The sequence below is a fragment of the Chlamydotis macqueenii genome, chromosome 1, assembly GCF_036417535.1.
Source record: "Chlamydotis macqueenii isolate bChlMac1 chromosome 1, bChlMac1.mat, whole genome shotgun sequence".
Lineage (NCBI taxonomy): Eukaryota > Metazoa > Chordata > Aves > Otidiformes > Otididae > Chlamydotis > Chlamydotis macqueenii.
Genome location: NC_141556.1, coordinates 169,101,001 through 169,121,372, shown reverse-complemented (window position 1 = coordinate 169,121,372; position 20,372 = coordinate 169,101,001). Strand labels below are relative to the sequence as shown.

Below are 20,372 nucleotides of genomic sequence, written 5' to 3'. Positions count from 1 at the left end.
CTTGAGCCTGTAAAGTACTGTAGCTGGAGGGCTGCAAAAGCAGGAATTGAAGTACTTGTGTAAATAGTTTGAGTAATACATCTAATAAAAAGATATTTGCTTTTTTTTTTAATTGTAAAGCTCCATATAGTCAGCCAGATACCCTGTGTACAGACTAAGATGTGAACAAAATAATGTCTTTTGTGTCCTGCTTTTAAAATGCTGGGGTGAGGGGCAGGGGAAGGTACTAATTTACCCTTGTCTGTAGTTTAGAAGGTCCTGGCAATTGTTTTGACCATAATCTTGCCCAAAGCAGCTGTATTGCTTACTATTACGTAATGGTTCCTTGGGAGGGGGCTAGGATGATGAACTGTGAGTTCTTCTTAGTCCTTCAATTTAAAAAGTGGGCAAAATAATGTTACTATTGGGGAAAAAAAAAAAACAAACCCAAAACCAAACCTTAGATACATTTCTTATCTTTTTAATGTTAAATGCTGTTTCAGGTGACATTTATGTACATAGCGTAAGTATTGCCTTAAAACAGACATTTTGTGTTCCCTTCTAAGTGTTTTTAACTTGGTTTCTATGGCAATGAAACCTATGCAGAGTGTCAGGCCTCTTCTTCCCCTGTCTCCAAAAATAACTTCTAAATTTACCAGGCAGTGTGAGCCAAAATTAAACAGGAAGGGGGAGGCTCAAAGGTTGGATTCCTACTGGTTTCAAGCAAACCAGTGACTCCACAAAGGAGAATCGATGCCCTATGAAGACAAGGCAGAGTTCCTACAAGACAAAAAGATATAACCACCACTGTCTACCCTGCTGGCATAGGCAAAATTTCTAGCTTGCTGGGGCAAGTTTTGCTGCAGTTGTGGATTTTGATTGTTTTAGTTTGGTTTTGACCCTGGCGGGGCCCCCTGAGAGATGCTGAAGTTAGTGACTTGAGGAGAGAGTTGGAGACAGGACACTTGAACGAGAACTATCAAAAGCTGGTTTCTGTTCATGGCACAACTCGTGTTTGTTATTCTAGCTGTAAATACTCAAGCTGCTTAATCCATTTCTTGTGATTTTCATGATGGAGTATCCTGCAAGGAGTCTTATGATTTTTCTTTAAATTGCTGCATTAAGTTAACCTGGATGCCTTTCAGAATTTCCGAAAGATCTGTGTAGTCAAAGACAGGATAAATAGAAATGCTTGGTCCCTGAATATGAGTCATACAAAATAAAGACCTTTTGAATGCACTAAAGGGCATAACGAGACTCTATTGTATGGAGCCCTTAGGATGGAATTTTTCTATTTCCTAATTGCAGTTGCTATAACAATTGAATGACTTGTTAGCTTGGTTTTGGAAGGCAAGAAGTCTTATGTGCATGTTCTTCTCCCTTCCTCATGTTACCTCCATCGTGTGTAACTGTTATTAAATTACAGATGATTTGGAGAAGGGTAACTTTCAAGAAAGCACGTAGAAGACACAAAATTAATTTCCTCGGTAGTGGCAAAGCGGATTTTGAGCAGTAACATACTCATTGACCAGTTTGCTCCTCTGGATCTCTGTGTCTTCAGGATAGTGACAGCACGTGCTATGGCTTGTTAGGGAAAAAAAAGTTGCAGTGATTGAAGCGGAGAGCAAAAGAGAGGAAGAATGGAGGTAACAGACAGAAATCCATTGACTAGGCTTTACTCCTTCCCACACTTATAGAGCAGGTTGTTTTGGTGGGATAGTCAGAACCACACACACGTCCCAGATGAGCGTGAATGTACCAGCCATTAGTGTAAAATATGCCAATAATGTTCTTTTTGTTATTTGTCTTATTGCTAATCAAATGGCAATTTTATTTTAAAATGGCTTTATTTTAGCGATATCCATCGCAATACTAAGATTTTTCTTGTGATTGTACTTAATTTAGAGCCATAACATTTATAGCTCTCCGACTGTTTTTCTGACGTGCTTAACCTTCTAAGAATCAAGTGTTTTGTCTTCTCACTTGCTTTCTGTATCCCTAAATATATTAGGTTATTATGAAGTGGTTTTGTTTTCTTTGGCCTGAAGTACTCTAAATGACTATACATATTTCTCAGGTTACTGCTTCTTCTGGATCACTGATTAGCCATTAAATGACCTGATTGCTCAGTACCCAAAACCCCTCAATAACCCCTATCAGTTCCATTGAAGGTGACTTCATCTTAATAGTATGTGTTCGTGTGTGTATTGTGCCTCTGTGTGTATGTATGTGCACATATATGTAATTTATATGTATAGATAAACTCTTTAATCTTTAAGCTATAATTCTTTGAATACAGTATTTGGAGGCACTCCAGAAAAGCGATGAAAAATGCTTTGGCAAGTAACTTAATAAAGATTCTTGTTTATTCAAATTCTTATTTCTGTATATGCTTAACTGGACATGTTCTTTTAAAACTACATTCTAAAAAACAAAGAACCAAACAAACCAGCAACTTCAGGTTTTATAGGGAAAGGGTTCTTTCCAGACTGTGTAGAAAAGCAGAATATTTTGGGAAGTGTCAGAATTTGAGTGGAGAAGCTCTCAGTTATAAAAATAGGCATTTGTCTTTTGTATTTCTTCTAGATTAATACAACAAAAGATAGTGTTGCTCACCTGTTGTATTTTAAAATGAGTTAATACATTTTATAAATGTATTTAAGGAAAAAAAAAGTGTAAGAGTGTTCAGATAGTCGTATCATAGAAAATATTTTATAGTCAGCACTTTCCCATATAGGAAACCTTTTAAAAAAACCAGATTTTTAAGACTCCGTGAACATCACTGATTAGAAGGAATCAATTTCTAGGAGGAAAAAAAAAAAAAGCAGTTGAGATTATTTTTTAACTGTTTGCTTAAAAGGATTTAACTGGACTACTTAATGTAGTCATGTGCTGTTTTGTAAATAATTTTTGGTTTTGTTGAAGAGTAATCCTCTCTCTTTTTGAAGATGGTTCTGCAAGTACTATGTTGTTATGGAAAGCATTCCCTGAATGCGTCTGAAATTTGTGTATTTGTGTGTTTTTCTTCTAAGCTTCACAATGAGGATGATCCGCCAGAGTCTTCAGCAGTTGAGCAGCCTTCCACGTCTATGGAGACTACACAGACTCCCCAGACAGCAGCCTCATCCGAAGCAGAAACATCCCCTCCACCTTACTGTAGCATAGCTGTAGAAGCAGCTGCAACCTCAGGTATTTTTCTTACATAACAGCTTTCAGGGAGGAGTGTGTGTGAATCAGCACTTGGTTCATAGTGGTAGGATGCTGCGGTATTTTTTTTTCTTTCCCTGCATGCACAGTTGCAGTAAAAAGCTATGCTTTTGTGCAAAGCACTTTGTCTGGTTTGTTCAGAAGAAGCAAACTTCTAAATTACACTGATTGTTCCAAATTACTGGACTAAATGGATGTTCATTAATTAGTGTAATAGGTTTTATTTCAGTCTGCATGTAGTTCAGTTCCACATTTAATCTACATCTTTGAGTAGTGCTCCATTATTAGACATCATTAGCAATTTTCATTGCCTCTTCATTTAAAAAAAAAACAACCAAACAAAAAAACAAAACAAAACAAAAAAACCCAAAAAACCTCAAAGCACTAGTTTGTTAAAACTCAGACTTCTTAAGTGTGTGCTATTGTTTGGTAAAATTACTGCCATGAAAGGATTCATTTTGCTTTAAATGCTCTTGATAAAACTTCCTGGGGAAGATGACTAACAGAGGTCTTTTTCTCCATTTATTAGCTCATCTCTTTCTCATGAGGTTGTGACTTTTGTTTGGGGTGTGGGGGGTGTGGGAGACTTAACAGCAGGCAGCATTTAAGTTCCTGTTTAAGCAAAGTTGCTTGGATTTGTGTCTCCCATGTGCCAGAAAATATTTTATAAGTAATCTCGAACCTAATTTTTTTTTTAAAGTTGATTAAAGGAGCCATTTCCTGTCCCTGTTCTTCGAAACAGTGTTTGGAAATATGTGTCATACATAGCTGTGCAAAATTATCCCTATACATAACATCTTTGTGGTGGTGTGCTGACAGGTCTTTTTGCTGTGTGATCTGTGCTGAGAGAATAGAATAGAATCATTAAAGTTGGAAAAGACCTCTCAGATCATCAAGTCCAACAGTCAACTCAACACCACTATGCCTAGTAAACCATGTCCCGAAGTGCCATGTCTACATGTGTTTTGAACGCTTCCAGGTATGGTGTCTCCAACACCTCCGTGGGCAGCCTGTTCCAATGCTTGACCACTCTTTCAGTAAATAATTTTTTCCTGATATCCAATCTAAACCTCCCCTGATGCAACTTGAGGCCATTTCCTCTCATCCTAACACTAGTTACTTGGGAGAAGAGACCAACGCTCACCTCACTACAGTCTCCTTTCAGGTAGTTGTAGAGAGAGATAAGGTCTCCTTAGAGCCTCCTCTTCTCCAGACTAAACAACCCCAGTTCCATACTGTTGGAATAATGTTCCAACCACACTGTTCCTGATGCAAGCCAGGATGCTGTTGGCCTTCTTGGCCACCTGGGCACACTGCTGGCTCATGTTCAGCCGGCTGTCAGCCACCACCTCCAGGTCCCTTTCCGCTGGGCACCTTTCCAGCCACTCTTCCCCAAGCCTGTAGCATTGCATGGGGTTGTTTTAACTGAAGTTCCATGACCCAGCACTTGGCCTTGTTAAACCTCATACAATTGACCTCGGCCCATTGATCCAGCCAAAATCAAATTTTTACCATGTAAGTAATCTTTTTACAAACGACTGCTGACTGTAGGAGGAAACTCAAGGTGTATTTTAAATAATTTTTATTTATTTTGTTAATAATTCTATTCTATGTTATGATACTGTACTATTTCAATGTATAAGAATGGTCCATTTCAATGGTCTGTTTTGAGAGAAGTAACATTTAAAAGGAACGTGATGAAACTGAAATCTTGGAAACACGGATTTGCGTGGAACAACTGAAATTAACATCAAAGCCATGCTAGTAAAAATTACAGTAGGGTTATTACTGGACTTAAGTAACTAATTGATGTTGATAAGTAAAAGCTGGGTTTTTTTAGGATGTTTCTGTGCATGTCTTTTGTATGATTTGATAAAAAGCCTTTGTTTGGAATGCCTAAGGGATGTAACTCAGCAAATACGATTCTTTTGTTCATAAATTTGTTGGCTCCCTTCGGTATCTAGGTTAAGGTTTCTGCCTTGAGTAGCAACTAAAAGCACCATGAAACTGTTCACTATTTTATTTTATAAAAATATTTTTTTAAAGAATTACAAGAACTTGAAATACAAATACCATCTGCTTGAAAAAACCTGTACTTTAAAGCTCAATAGTTATGTCCATATAAATTTTAATATTCTTGACATCTTTCTGGCTTAAAAATGCATAACTTCTTTATTTTGAACAGAAACACAGAATGAATTTTATCCTCTACCACCTCCATACAGTGTAGCTACCTCTCTTCCTACTTACGATGAAGCAGAGAAGGCCAAAGCTGCAGCAATGGCAGCCGCTGCAGCAGAAGTTGCCCAACGAGTAAGTGAAACAGTTATATGTGATTTCAATTTTGTGAAACATTCCAGGCTAATTATTTATAACGATTTGGCCCATACTGTGGCCTATCCATTAAAATAATGGTAAGGTGGTGATTTGAGTATTTTGGATGCTTTGATTTTGTATAGGTAGCATAAGTTAGTTGAAAAGTACTATGAGAAGTGTACCGTATCCACTCTTCTGAGGCATAGCTGCTGTCTAAACAGCTGCAAAAGCCAATTTTTTGCCCTTTTTAAATAATTTATCCAGGATTTTGTAATCTTTTAATTAGGTATCAGCTACTAATATTACTTCATGGAGTTATTGCTAATATTTAGTGTTTCAGATGGTTTAAAAAAAAAAAAACATGAAGTAGACCTTTAGAGAGGAAGGAGGATTCCAACTGTCTAGAAGAGGCAAAACCCCAAATAATGTAGATCCTTTTTAAAAGTAAAGATCCCTGTTGTTTGCTTCATGGAAACTTTAATATTGAAGTTCAAAGAAATGTTCCAGGTACTTAAAACAAACAAAAAAAATCCATACCATGAGTTACGGTAAAGAATAAATTAAGTAATAGATATCTGTTCAGTTATCTTATAGTTTTGTAGTATTTTCTCATTATGAATAAAACAGTTTTCAAAATAGAAAATTGGTAGTTGCAACTAGTGTTAAATGTTAGTTTTGTAAGCAAAGTTCTTCTTTTTTTTTTTTTTTTTTTTTTTCCTCTCTCCCAACTTTTGGCATGTGGAAATTCTGCCGTTTGGTAGTACGGGCCATAATATACTATACCCAAATTGGGCTTCCAGTGCTTTCACTAAAATTCTCCACCTTGAGGTCATATATGGTTGCATTTGAGATGCATTTATAATCCTACTGACTGCAATGTTCTTCTGACTGGAAAAAGAATTCTGCTTACTTAGAGGGGGGCTGTTCCTTCCTTGGCTGCTGTGCAGTAATTGCAGTACACAACACTCACTTCAAGGTATGCACAGCTAAAGTAGATTTGTGTAACATCCCCAGTGAAGGTGTTACACAAATCTGTTTTACTGAATGCAGCAGGGAACCAGGAAAGTTTGCGTGGTTACTTGCCAAGTTTCTGGTATGAGGCGATGACCTCCAGTTGTAACCTTTTAACTGCTTTAATAGGAGCATGGGTTCTATGTAGTCTGTTCTTACTGCTTGTCCTATAAGTAAAACTTTTGCTGAAATATTGGACTGAATGAAACCTTCAGTCTGAAATTATAAACCTTTAAACTTACTTGGAATATTAGCAACCCAAACCTTAACTTTTAGGGTACCGTTACTAGTCCTGTGACATTTCAGACAGGACATGTGCAGCTCTCTTGCAAGATTCTTCTTGCTTTTAACTTTGTATGTCTAGAACCCTACGGGGTAAAAGTTTCAGACATAAAAGCAATCTTCTTTGACTTGAATTTCATAGGGAAAACCTCAGGCTATGGTTCAGCCAATTTCAAGAATGAAGTTAAACACAAAAAAAAAAAAACAAAACCCCAAACCTCCCAGTATTGTTTCCATATCATCTTAAGCCTTTTTTTTTTTTTTTTTTTTTTTTTTTTTTTATTTTGGAGAACTCTTTCTTGTATGTTCAGGTCACTGTGTCAGAAATGTCTTTTGCCCTTCCTTAGAAAATCTGCCTAGTTTAGGCCGAATTACAAGTTTTTGAAAAATGAGTTTCCACAGTTGATACATACAGCTTTCAATTTACTAAATGCGTGGAGTTTGTCTTGCCTGAACAAATTTAGACTGCTTATAGCTTTGAAGGGAATGGGACAGCAGATATGCTGTCGCCAGAGAATGTTCTCAAGTGTTCTGTGTCAGAGTAGGATTAGGGGACTGAAAGTAGGTACACACCTTATGACTGCTCTTGATTGCTTCTGGTGAAAACATTGGAGCTGAGAAATAGGAATTTGTGGTGTACCCTGAAGTAGTTTTATTATCCTTGGCCTTTGATTAGAAGGAAAGGGGAAAGCTACTTGATTCAACTGCAAGGACATCAGTGATAAGTGGAGGGAAGAAGGACAATGACTCAGAGCCTCTGAACCTCACATGTTGCAGGAAGAGACATCTAGTTTTGGTAGAGTAAGGAGGTAACTGCCTCAAAGTGAAGACAGGCAGGGATCAGAGAGATTGGGTCTAAGTTAAGTTGAGAACAGGCAAGGGTCAGTGGAGAGCAGTGGAATGGAGGGAGTATGGAGAGATTTAAATGGGAAATAGGAGGGAGAAGGATAGATTGGGACCGGTAGAGAGAGGAACCCAAGTGAGGACAAAATACGGTACTGGGAAAGGAGCTGAAGCTGAAAAGAGGAGCAATAGGAGAGAAGGAATCTGGAGTGAAGAGGTAGGAGAGTAGGATATGGTGACAAAGTGAGAAATAAATGAGAAATAAAATTGTACATAGTCTGCTTTTCCAAAACACAGAGTAGAGCTTGACATTAAAGAATTAGGTGCTGACACCACAAGAATTTCACTTACTTAGGAAAAATCAGTAGGAACACACGATCATTCTCCCAAAGCAGAGATTGGTTGAAAGGTTGTAGAATTATAGCAGTACTAAATTTTTTTTTTAGTGTCAGAAGTCTGCTCAGTGTACCTAAAAGCCAAAATCTTGCTGACTGCTCAAGATCTCAAGTTAGACAGAATTTCTACTCAGTTTGCTTCTGTGTTTTTTAATTTTTTTTTTTTTTTTTTTTTTTAAGCACACCCATGCTTACACACAAGCTATTTTAAAGAAACAGTTAAGGCTGCCAAATTGAGATTTGGGGAAAAAATAGGAAATGCTGAAGTTGAGTTCCAGTTTTGTAGATGATACTAAAATTATGTGCCAGTGCAGTTTTAATTAATGCCATTTTAATTACTGTACTACATTATACTGCCACAAAATCCCTGCCTTATTTAATACTTCTGATGGACTTACACTGAGGTGGACTAAGACTGTAATAAGACTGTCTTTATCTGGCACATGACTGGAGTAAGAAAAAAAGGTCGTGTTATGGTTAGAGTGGTGGTTTTTCAGGGAACAATTTTGATCCTTGGCTCTGAATACCTGTGCAAGAACAGATAAGTGACTTAAACTTTGCACTACTGGTGTGTAGTTAGTTATTTTCTCACTTCCATTGACTTGGGGATCACAAGCAGTGATGACTGCGGACAGTGTCTGACTTGTGTATTACACGCTTTACAACACATACAGAAATGGTATAACATGTAGTTTTTTTATTTTTTATTTTTGACCTTATTAAATTAGTGCTTTTATGAATGTGAACTCTGCTATGATCTGTGCCTGTAGTTTCTTCCTTGTAAAATGAGGATTTATTGCCTCTTCACTACAATAATGCGAACAGTTGGAAAAAGTTAAATGTTCTTATGTTACGTTGATGAAGCTGATAATTGTTTTATGGTATAGTCCAAAGTAAAGAAGGCTGCAAACCTCATTGAGCAAAAGAGAGGAAAATGGTATGAAAAGGCAGGACATTTAATAAACAGCTTTCATATTTTTGCGCTTGAATTATGTAGGGATCTTACAAAAAACATCAGTGGGACCACATTAAAGACTTCATCATATGCCCTGCGTCCACAGGTTGTATGAACAATCTAAACATTTACTGAAACTTTCAGTACTCGTTTTTGTAGTTCTTTGTGTAGCTTGTCTTAAAAGAATAGATTGTGTATAAACATTTATTTCTTTAAAATGCTCACAGATAGCTCACTGTATCAAAAAAATTCAGCAGCCCTATGTCATTAGTCATCAGTAATAGCATTAGTTACCCTGGCTTTTGATGTTTTTCATTTCAAATTCTCAAGGTCAGTTTTGAAGGGTTAATTTAAATGGACAAAAATATTGCTAACAGTGAAATGACTTGTTTGTATGTTGCAATGAATGGCTTTTACTTAATGCTTTTCAGTTGCATTTGTCTTATGTTTTTCTGTTTTTACATGCTTAGCACGCCCAGTTTAGGGAGTCTAGGAGTCTGTTTGATGAAATATTCCTCAGTCGTCCAGAGGTATGGTATAGTTCTCTCTAGTTTAGACTTTAACTATGAATTTTCCTGCTGGCAAAAAAATGCTTCTGCGGTTCATTTTGCCTTTTTCCCCCCACCATTAACTTTTACATATTGTTTTGCATGTTGAAAGTATCTTTTATGGGTTTTATTAAGTAATTTGACCCTTTACTCAGAAGTTTTTCTGAGTAAATCCACTGCATTGAGAAGAGTTTTATATCAGTTTAGTTATCCAAGGGGTCCCTGTAAACTGGTTATTTACTTGATTAAAGACGATTGGCTTGCTACACTCCATGCTCGGTTCCAATTTGAGAGAAGTTAAAAAGCATTGGGAAAACACAATCCTCTTTTTGCAGCATACTACAGAGAGCACTGTAGTTTCAGAGGAGTTAATAGGTTCAGCTTCAGTAGATGCTGCGTACCATTTGATGTTCTTTTGCTTAGAGAAATTACTCTATGTGACATGCCATTTATGTTGATAATCTATTTTGCTGCTTAGGTGTTTCTCTGGTCATAGGAACACTAAGTTTCATTTTATACAGATCTCAGCGTACTTAGCAAACAAGAAATAACTGTCTATGATCCTTAACATGGACAAATTTGTCCAAAATTGCTATGAGATACTGAAACAGTATTATATATTTTACAGATTTGTGTGTGTTGTCATTCTTGTCATTAAAAAGAAAAATATATAAATAAAATATATAATCATTTTCTTTGATAAAAATGTCAATATCTAATAGAAGTATTACTATGAAATTATGTTTAGTTCTAGGCATCAGCAGAGAGGACAGTCATTCTGCATTGTCCCTTTTCATTCCTTAATGAATGGTGGCAAACAGTTGTATTTTGAAGGAAGACTAGGGCAGTTGACACCAATTAGATCAAATGAGAGCACTGTGGAAGACAGCCAGTAATGAGTGGGCCTTGAGCAGCGGCCAGTTAATGTCTTCAGTCTGCAGGACTGATCATAAAACCACATGGTACTGAATGATGTAGATAGAGGCTGAACGTGATTTACACGCAGGAAACCATTTATTAAACATTCTGATAAGTTTCATATGCCAATTTTTGGAGACAGTAGATAGAACTTAATATAATATAATTCCCTTTTGACATGAAGTGTGACAAATTATGACTTGTTCACCCTTATTAAAACAGTGCCTGCTTACAAATGTCTGCTCTTATGTCCTGGGTTATATATTGACCTGTTTTTCTGCTGTGTTTAAGCCTTAGAGAAGCCTATGCATATAGAGAAACTTGCTAAACTTGTTGCAGTTGAGCAAAATTTTATTTTTCTGAAGGAACATTTTGCACAGAGCATGATTCACTAATTGGTTTGGAAATGCTGGTATGTAGTACAGTGGTTAGCAAACAGTTTTAAAAAAGGTCCAAAAATTATTTTATATGAGATTTTGTAGACCTTCTGAAATTAAAATTTAAATTATTTTTGTTATCCTGACTTGAAAAAGAAACTTTTGTGGCATACTTTTCAGAGATAAGCACATTTGAATGAAGCTCTTTGTTCCGTGCAGTTTCAGCCCTTCCTTCCCTTCCCTTCACTTCCCTTCCCCCCATCAGTCTTATAGCTGCAGCAATGTTGAGCTAAATAAATTAATACTTTCATAGTCACTTAAGATGACCATTTAGGGACATCTGCAATTATGTAGAGTTGAATTATAGCCCTTTAAGATTGTTGTTCAGCTAGTGCTTTGTGCTTTCCTTGGAATTGTCTGTGTGAATAGCAGTGTTTTTAAAGTACGCTATCTGATACAGAGTCTTGGTTAATTATTTTGAAATAAAGAGCACAGCTGGGATTTCACGGCCATGTTACGAAGGGTAAAGCTGGCTGCCCTGAGTTAGTACAGTTTGTTCTAGCACATTTTTAACCATAATTGCTATACCCTGGTAAATTATTTTGCTGTGTTGACAAAGGTGAACATGTCAATCACATGACAGAGCTTTAGATCACTGTGGTTGTTTAATGCCCTTTTAGTTATGAACTTAATGTACAAAACATTTGGTACAGCATTATTTAACTTGTATCATCCTGCATTGTTTTGATGTTGTTTAAGTATAAAAATGATATGTTTAACTGGTTTTACGGTTTTATCAGCCTCTCCTTAATAACTGCAGTCATCATGAAAACTTTTATGTTTCGCAGTCTGCAGTTGCAGCAATGTTTTACTTGTGCACAGAACTGCGTATGTGAGCTCTGCCAAGTTTTGTTGAAAATCAAGTACTGAGAGTCAAAACTAACTCATACTTTCAATATCTTAAGATCTAGGATTTTGAGATGATGGGAGAAATCTTGGGATTGTTTTGACTGATATCTGTGTTTACTTTTGTTTGACTTAAAGTACTGTGCTTTTTGATTTTTCAGACAACTTCTAAACACTTTTAATGTGTCCGCGCCCTCTCGTGGTGCTAGCGGTTTGCTTTGCGTAGGTTTCGCAGTGAGTTGTAGGGTACTGGAGCTGGTTAGTGCAGTGCTATTGCATTAGCAGTTTATTTTAAGATACTAACCTTATTCTAAAACTGTGGTTTTGGAAGCATTAAAAGACTTTTCAGGCGGGAAAGAAATAGAACGTACTATGTAATGATTTTTTCAAAATTTTAATAGCTTGGCTGCATATCAAGATAGTTACAGTAAGAAAAGATATATTGGTTGATTTTGATTGTCAGAGTACTCATCTAAAATAATTTCTAGTGCCATTTAAGATGGATAGGTAATATGTACATACCTTCTATAGAAACTTTTCCGTTAAGTATTGTTTCTATCAATATAAGCAACAAATAAGATTTGTTTTATAGATATGAATTATTTTTCTTTTAAGCTTCCTTGATGTGGACGTGTTACAGAAATGTCAATTTTCTTCTAGCTTTAGAAACATAATTAATACTTTAATCCTACAGATAGTTACTCTAAAATAAACTTTTCACTAAATTATCACTAACCTGTAAATCCAGGAAGAAGAGTATCCACCACGGGATGATTTCAGTGATGCAGATCAGCTTAGAGTGGGCAATGATGGCATCTTCATGTTGGCATTTTTCAGTAAGTTATCTTGTATCCAAGACCTACTGAGGTATATCTTAATTGTACCTTTTTTCCTATGGAATATAAAAGATAGCTGTGATGAACTGCATTAATGTACTGTAATGAATGGAATTTTTTGCCTGTACACAGATATAAACACTTCCTGTTTCAGATGTAGCAAATATATTGCACTTTTTTCCTGTGGCATTTGTCACAGATAAGGGGACAAAGCAAAATTATAGAAAATATTCTGAGGCATAGCAAGGCTGCACTGTTAACTAGGAACTGGGAAGTGCCGTCATCTTCCAGTTGGACTACCAACTTGAATTAAAGGCTGGATCGCAGAAATCTGGCAATCGGTTTTTAAGTAGAAAAAAATTGAGAGAGATTATGTGCCATATAAAAATTGCTGATGTTAGTGTCGTGAAATAAATAGCAGTGGGTGGATTTCTGGAACGCATCCAGCAATGCTTATTTTCAGGTTGAGCTAACCACTAGCATGTAAAATGTACTGTCTTCAGGTAACGTCTGAATCCCAGCCAGCACTACTATAGCACTTCTTCAGGTACTGCGTGTGCACACTACGTGTGTCTTATCTGGTAACTTCTGTACTGCATTAAGCAAAGTTAATTTAGCCACTGTAAGTTACAGATGGAAAGAAGTTACTTCTGTTTTGCCAATTGCATATTGCTTTCTAATTTCTTAGGATATTTTCCCTTTCTGAAATAAATGTGTGTGTTTGGCAGCCTGGATGGAAGCTTGGTGTTGGGGATGCAGCTGTTCTTTTTAGCATTCATCAGGATGAAAGCTGATTGATTATCCGCTGAAATCTCCTTTATGTCTTTCAACCTAGATCTCATCTCAGTTCTTTTTTCTTTAACGTCTTTCACAGTCTCTGTTATAGATGCAGGTTACAGAACTTCCACAGCAGTTTTATTTCATGTTGGTGTATGATGTACTACGACAATGTGGTGTTTGCATCTTGGGGTAAAAATACATGTCTATACCTCATATAGCAAATACATAAATATATATAGGGTAACAAAGTGAGTTTTGTAATCTGGCCTCTTTCTGCAGTTGGACCATAGAAAGGGTATATATTCTTGGAAGCAAAGGGGGATATGACTTCATCTTTTTTTCCCCTTTTTTCCTCTTCCTTATATGCTACAACTTTTTGTGTTTAACCTATTTAGACTCTGTATTGTGTGAACTTGTTCTTGCTTTTAAATCCTGATTCAGGCCCTCATTAGCACTGCACTTGGAGGTCAAGTGGATTGTTGGCTCTAATATGTTTTAATCACACTTAAAATCACAGCTGAAAACAGACTTGCTATGTTGCAGCTAGGAGCACAGTAGTAGTAAAAATTATGCTGTGCAGAAGCTGAACTGGAATCCACAAAGGCTCCAATGACACTCACATGCAGTTGGCCAAAACTTCATGCCCAGAACCTTGTGTGCATCTTCAAGAATGCAGATATTTACTTGGATAAACTGGCAAGTTTCTCTTCAAATAGCTGTTTAGCTGAGGGTGGCTGCACAGAGCACTACTTTTACACATTTGACAAAAATACTCTGTAGAGCGTAATTTTTCTTGATTGTTCTGGGACTATGCTACCGCAATCTTTTCTTGCCTATGAATGAAGAGTGTAAAATGAGTGCTTACACATGGCAAGATATTTATGCCAGTGTATGCTTAATTGGGATCTATGTTGACTGTTATGGATACTGATTACATATTGAAATTGATAAAGTTTACTTGTTGTTTGTGCTTATAGTATGAGGAGTTCACAAAAACTCATAGCACTTATAGACCTGTAATATTAATTTGCTTAGTAATTTTTCATAGGAGATGAAAAACTGATGAAAAACTAAATGAAAAATGAGCTGAGCTTAAAAAGAGTAGATAATAAAGAGTGGGTGGTGTATTCCTATCTTTGTAATAAGGAGATAAAAGTCTCCATAAAGTTGATGTATGTAGATTTAAGACAGCTGGAATAAAGATGAAATTTACAGTGTGTCTATCTTTTGGGGTTTTTTTGGGGGGTGGGATATGTTTAAATACTGCAAGTAAAGGTGGTAGATCACAGATGGCCTGGAATAAATTCCTTCACCTAGTTAAAATGCAGGAGAACAGTGTCAGGAGCTGTGCTCTAGGGAGGAGAGTACGAAAGGAATGGCTTGGTCCCGGTGTGCTCTCCCACCTCCTACTATGACTGTTATGTACAGCGTTGGTAGAAGGATCCTGGGGGGACACAGGCTACCTTTGTTTTAAATATAAAACAATGAAATTAGCTTTTTAAATTTCATTTTATTCAACTGAAGTCTGATAAAATAAACTCTTTCCTGAGCTTACCTGCATATTGCAATCAACTAGTGATATGTAGCTACCATCTAGTGGTGGCTGCCCAAGTTGCAAAAACTCGCTGCCTTGAGGCCGTCTAGTGGCCAGATCTGTCTGTCTGGGGTTTTTGTTTGTTTTAGGAGCTTGGTGCACGGAGGTTACAAACTTGTTTCCCATCTGAGTTCTAAAATACTGGTGTTTAGCATAAATAAATTAAATGAGACAATATACTCTAAAGAATAAAAGTCCTTTGTGTGAGCAGGCGTTTTTTTTTATTTAGCACTTGATTCAGAAACTTAGTGGAAAAATTTGGGAAACAACCTGGTTTATTTCTAGTATGTGGTAAAATCATATGTCTTAAGAAATTGATGTTGCTCTTGAAATCGGTAAGTATGTTGGTGAGCAAAGAATCTGCTCGCTAATGGTCAGGGCTGGTGTTTGTCAGCTTCTGATTTTGAGGTAAATGAATATATTAGTGAATATATTCTTTTTGCTATGAATGCAAAATGTAGCAAATTTTACTATCAGATCACTTAATATATTTTTTTTTCTATTATGTATGAACTCAGCTATGCCTTATGCAGCATAGTAGAAACATTTCAGAATGCCAGAGGGAGTTGTTAATAGGTGAATTTCTCAGAGAGTTTTTGTTTTTTTTGTTTTTTTTTTTTTAGTGCACAACAAAAAGGAGGCATTTCTGAGCTGGTTCTTTTGATTTTGAACACAGCTGTAATGGTGATAGAGCAAGTAACTGTCATGACCAAAAAGATTTGATTTTTTTGTACTTAATCTGCCCATAGTAGAAGTCTTTTGAATCATATCTGACTCATCCTGGTTCATTATGTGAAGGAGGTCGTTTTGGGCAGTAATAAAAGGCTTGTATGATTTTTCTAATATATTTAAGGAGTACTTTATAAATATCAACTAGCCTTTTCACTTGTGGGCCCCAGAATGAATTGCGGAGCTTATCTGGATTCTTTGAAACGATGGAAGGGAGTTTTGGGTTGTCCCTGCAACCTCGGAAAAATTAATATTTATTTGGACCTTGCAGGTGAGTTAATAAGAAGGAAGAAGTGGAGAAAAGTGTTTGATCATACAGCCAAAGTTTAAGTTCTCAGATAGAGATCTGATTTTTTAAATTTTTGAAAAACGTCTGGGCAATTTAAACACTGTTTACAACTCACACCAATAAAATTTTATGGTATGGAGAAATGTAAATATGCATATTGTTCCAGGTGCTATATTGGAACAGGTAATAACCATACCAAATTTTTCTAAACTTATGTTCGTACAGTTTGCAAAGCTGTTAGATGCTTCAGCAGTCAACAAACCGCACACAAGCTAGGATGTCTACTTAGGGGGTTTCAAGCTGGCACAAGCTGGAAGGCAGAGTTGTGGCACAAGCTGGAAGGCAGAGTTGTAGCACAAGCTCAGTTTGAGCCCAGCCTCCTGTTGATGCTCCTGAGGAGTGGTAAGCGTGGTCTAGATTTGTGGTGGGAGTGTGAATTTAGGAAACCCGACTTCTGTATGCTCACATCACAAATGTTATACAGGTTTCTCTTAGTCATGCAAGAGAAGCTGAGGGGAAGTAATCTTGACTGAAGTTGTAAATGTTGGAAGGAGAGAAAGGAACTGTTTTGGGGAGTGCTTTTTTCCCTTTGATTATCAGTGGAGCGTGGATGACCTTCATGCACAATCACCTAACTTCTTTCTTTATCCAGAAAGAATTTGACTTACATGGTTTCTCCATACATGTTGGATGTAATGGAAAGTAGTTGGAATGAGGAAGCTTCCAGTTGGACTTAAAGAAAAATTTACCAACAAGGGTGATGAAGCAGTAGAAACAAATTGCCTAGGGAAGTTTTTAAGCATTCATCGCTGACTAGAAAGAAAAATGTTGAAGTTGATAGCAAATGCTTCTAGTGATCATCATCAGACTTCAGGTGAGCTCTTCAGGAAGGAGCAAAAATGTGTCCCAGTTCACAAATGGAATAAATTCCATGCAATAGAGGTGCCTGAAGATCTGGAAAGTATTATTTGTTGCTGTATGTTTCATAAACCTAGGCCAGGTATGAAACATTAAGCTCTTTGGTGTTTGCTGTATATTAAAATAGTAAGTTGTTGGACAAACAAATCGGGCAATAAAGGATGTAACTGAGCATCGTTGCTTTTTGTATATATAGTTGCCTTTATAATCTTATCAGAGACTTGAGCCATGGTTAAAATTTGGAACCAACGTAGGTCTCCAGACCAGTTTAACTGGCTTCTTTTCATGATACTTAATATAAACTTAAGTGATTAATGTGTAGCTGTGGAAAGCTGAGTAAAAAAGATCAGTAAGTTAAGTGAGGGAGCAACTGATGAAAAAGCAGGTTTGTTCTAGTATGCTAGTCATTATTGTTGCATCTTCTGATGTGTTGCAGTATGTGCAACTACAAACCTTTGCATAAGATTGCTTAATTACTTGAAAACCTAAGTTTTGTTTACTGTTAATCGTGAGATAATGAACACTGACAAAAAGCAAGCATGGATTAATAAATTCATAATGACAAAGTACAGCTTTATACATCATCTTTGCCTTGCCCTTGTACTTACCAGAGAATGAAGAACAGCAATGAATTCAACTTGATTTTGACAAACAAGCTTGTATTATTTTATTCCAGTTTCTTTAGAATTGCCAGTAGATAAGACTTTTAATTTTTAACTTTAATTTTTAATATGAAAGATCCTATGCTGACCACTGCCCCTCAGAAGAGGGCTTTTGATGTGAAAACAGCAGATGGATAGCCTTATTTTGCATGTCAAATTCTAAGACCTTTACAACATTTAGAACATCCTGTGTGTTTTATTTCATCTGGAATTATCTTATTGCAAACCATAAAAGGAAAAAAAGTACATCATGATTGTTGTGGGTGCTACATTGGATATCAAGAAGACTTTTTATTTAAAAAGACCTTTAGTCAAACCCTCCTCCTCCTGAAAAGCAACTTCTTACCTGTTTCTCATTATGAGTTTTGTTGTCATGAGGAAATAAGTCTAATGGTTATATTATTTTTATGTGAGTTACAGTAATATAGACTTACTTTCTCCTCATGTTGTCACTTCAGGAATGTATAAAACTCAAAAATCTTACTTTTATCAGTTCCACTTGTCTATGTGGTGTTAGAGTAGCAAAGAAAGAGACTGAAATCATTATGCCAGTGCAGTCAGTGTTTCATCTAGATGTCTGAAATCTATGAAAAGAAAGAGGGCAACAGTTGATAGTTGGGGTCAAGTATGAATCCAAACGCTACTGATCTCTGGGATAGGAAACAGCTCTTGCTGCAGAGTGGTCTTACAGTGGGAGTCTAGAAGATGCACACAGAATGTGGCTACATGAAGAAGATGGGCAAACAGTTTAAGAACACTTTTTTAATTAAAACCATGATGTCGTTTGTTAGCTTCTGAAATCTGTTACTCATAAAAGTATGGTGAATTTGGGGAGCTGGCTTAAAATAGGGAAATTCTATTTTCAAGACAATGTACTGAGCTTTCTGGAATATAAATGTTTTTCTTGTCTCTTGGAAAGATAGGTAGATGTTAGGGTCACAATGTTGTTCATAGGTAATAGAAATGCTCTCTTTTTTATTTATTCTTTTTCTTGTTATGTTTTTTGTTTTGTTCATTTTTATTTTATTTGAGTGTGGGTTTTTTTTAAAGATTAGTAATTAGCATAAAAGTAAGTTTTCTCACTGCCACCATCTGTCCATGGCTCTGTCTGAGGCAAGATGTTTCTCACTTGTACAAAATTATTGTGTTGATGTGAAGTACTCCAAAACTGCTCTTGAAACTTCAATTTCTTTACAGTTCATAGAAACCCACTGCAGTTTTACAGACTAATTTTGCATTTGTGGGCAAATCGTTGCATCTTTTTATGGATTGTTGGAAGAGTTGTAACAAGGTTTTAAATTCCAAAAAAAAAAAGTGGTTGTCTATAGACAATCCTCCCAAATTGACTTTTATTGAAGAAAACTGTTCACCAATTTTCTGTTCGTAACGATTTGCTGTAAGTGTTCAAACTTTTAATGAAAAGGCAGACTTTTTTTTGTCTGTGGTGGTTTGATGTCTGAGTTTTATGTGGGTTTTATTTTTTTCCATAAGTTCAGAGATTTAACGCATTAAGAACTTGTGTGCAGGGGTTTTGTTCCCATCTGCCCTGCCTTCCATTCCTGCTTCCCTCTTCAGTGATTTTTGTGTTTACTATTAGCTTCCCTAATGTTTTCAATTTTTCACCATCTCGTCCTCTCCAGAACTCCTGTATCGTCTTCTTCCACCAGCTCTCTCAGCTCTTCTGTTTGGTGACTTTCTTTTTAGTTGCCCTCATTTACTCCCAAAGCTAGGACATCACCTAATTGGGAATTCCCACACTTTTACCTAATGCATGCAAACTGAAGTCAATACAGATCGTGTTGTTCGTTGCCAAGCACATACGCAGACTTGAATCTTCAAATTGTAAAATTACTGGTAGTTGTGTAGAAGTGTTAATTGAAGTAACAGTAGTAGTTATGCCCAATGTCCTTTTTGTTTCTTGATTTCTTAAGCTTTTGTGTAAAACTTCCAAGGCTTCTTATATCTTATGTTTGAATGTAGATCTAAAAGAGAAGACAGTAATCAATGAAATATCAGCTTCTCAACTTATCTTCATTTCTATACTATATTTACAGAGCAAGAATGGATACTTTTTATTCTGTTCGTTCCAAACTGGATAAAGCTGAATATGCAGCCTTGATACATGCACGTATGTGTGCATATAACTATATTTTTGGTTATAAAAGTGTAGCAAGGTTTTTTTTTTCTTTGTTTTAATTCATCTTGTATGTTTTAATCTTTTATTTGCATTTACCCTTCATGTCTGTTGTCATCTGGTTAGATCTCTGTAGCAATGTAATGCTTTCTTTTATGTTGGAATTTTTTCTTGTTTAAAGTAGTAGGTTCCAGCCTGTTTACCATTTGCTTTATTATTAAGTGACTGTATCATGGGGAATGTCTGGGTTCAAAGTCAGTCTCTGAAAGCCTGAATTACTGGAAGGGAATTACTGACTGTGAAAGCATGTCCTTATTAGCATGAAAGTGAAATTAATGTTAAGTCTGTTTGCTTAGCTATACAGATTAACAGAAGCTACTGTTTCTTTTATTTTATAGTGGCATTTATTTTCAACTGGATTGGATTTTGTTTATCCTTCTGTATAACAAATACCATAGCTGGAAGGTATGGTGCAATCTGTGGATTTGGTCTCTCCCTGATCAAATGGATTCTCATTGTACGGGTATGTTTCTTGATCCACACAGTACAGACTGTTTGTAGAACCAAACCATAACAATTTATTCAAGGATATCTAATCATGGAAGTAAAAATATATTTAATTCAGTGCTTAACAGTGCCTAGAATTTTCTCTGACTTCCACTTTAGTAGCAAGTTTACTTGCTGTGTATTCAT

The 20,372-nt window shown here is 36.3% G+C and overlaps 1 protein-coding gene across 5 annotated transcripts in view; it reads left to right on the top strand.

Moving 5' to 3' along the window:
* The window catches only part of NDFIP2 (Nedd4 family interacting protein 2), a 47,139-nt gene that overhangs the window by 16,501 nt on the left and 10,266 nt on the right, over nt 1-20,372 (top strand). For 4 of the 5 annotated variants that reach the window (XM_086771501.1, XM_086771512.1, XM_086771484.1 and 1 more), the window contains exons 2-5: nt 3,012-3,168; nt 5,372-5,499; nt 12,486-12,573; nt 20,078-20,202. In XM_086771501.1, the coding sequence (XP_086627627.1) occupies nt 3,012-3,168; nt 5,372-5,499; nt 12,486-12,573; nt 20,078-20,202 (498 nt within the window). Of the gene's footprint in view, nt 1-3,011; nt 3,169-5,371; nt 5,500-9,458; nt 9,519-12,485; nt 12,574-20,077; nt 20,203-20,372 lie in introns of all 5 variants that reach the window. The other variant, XM_086771519.1, reaches the window with a different exon arrangement.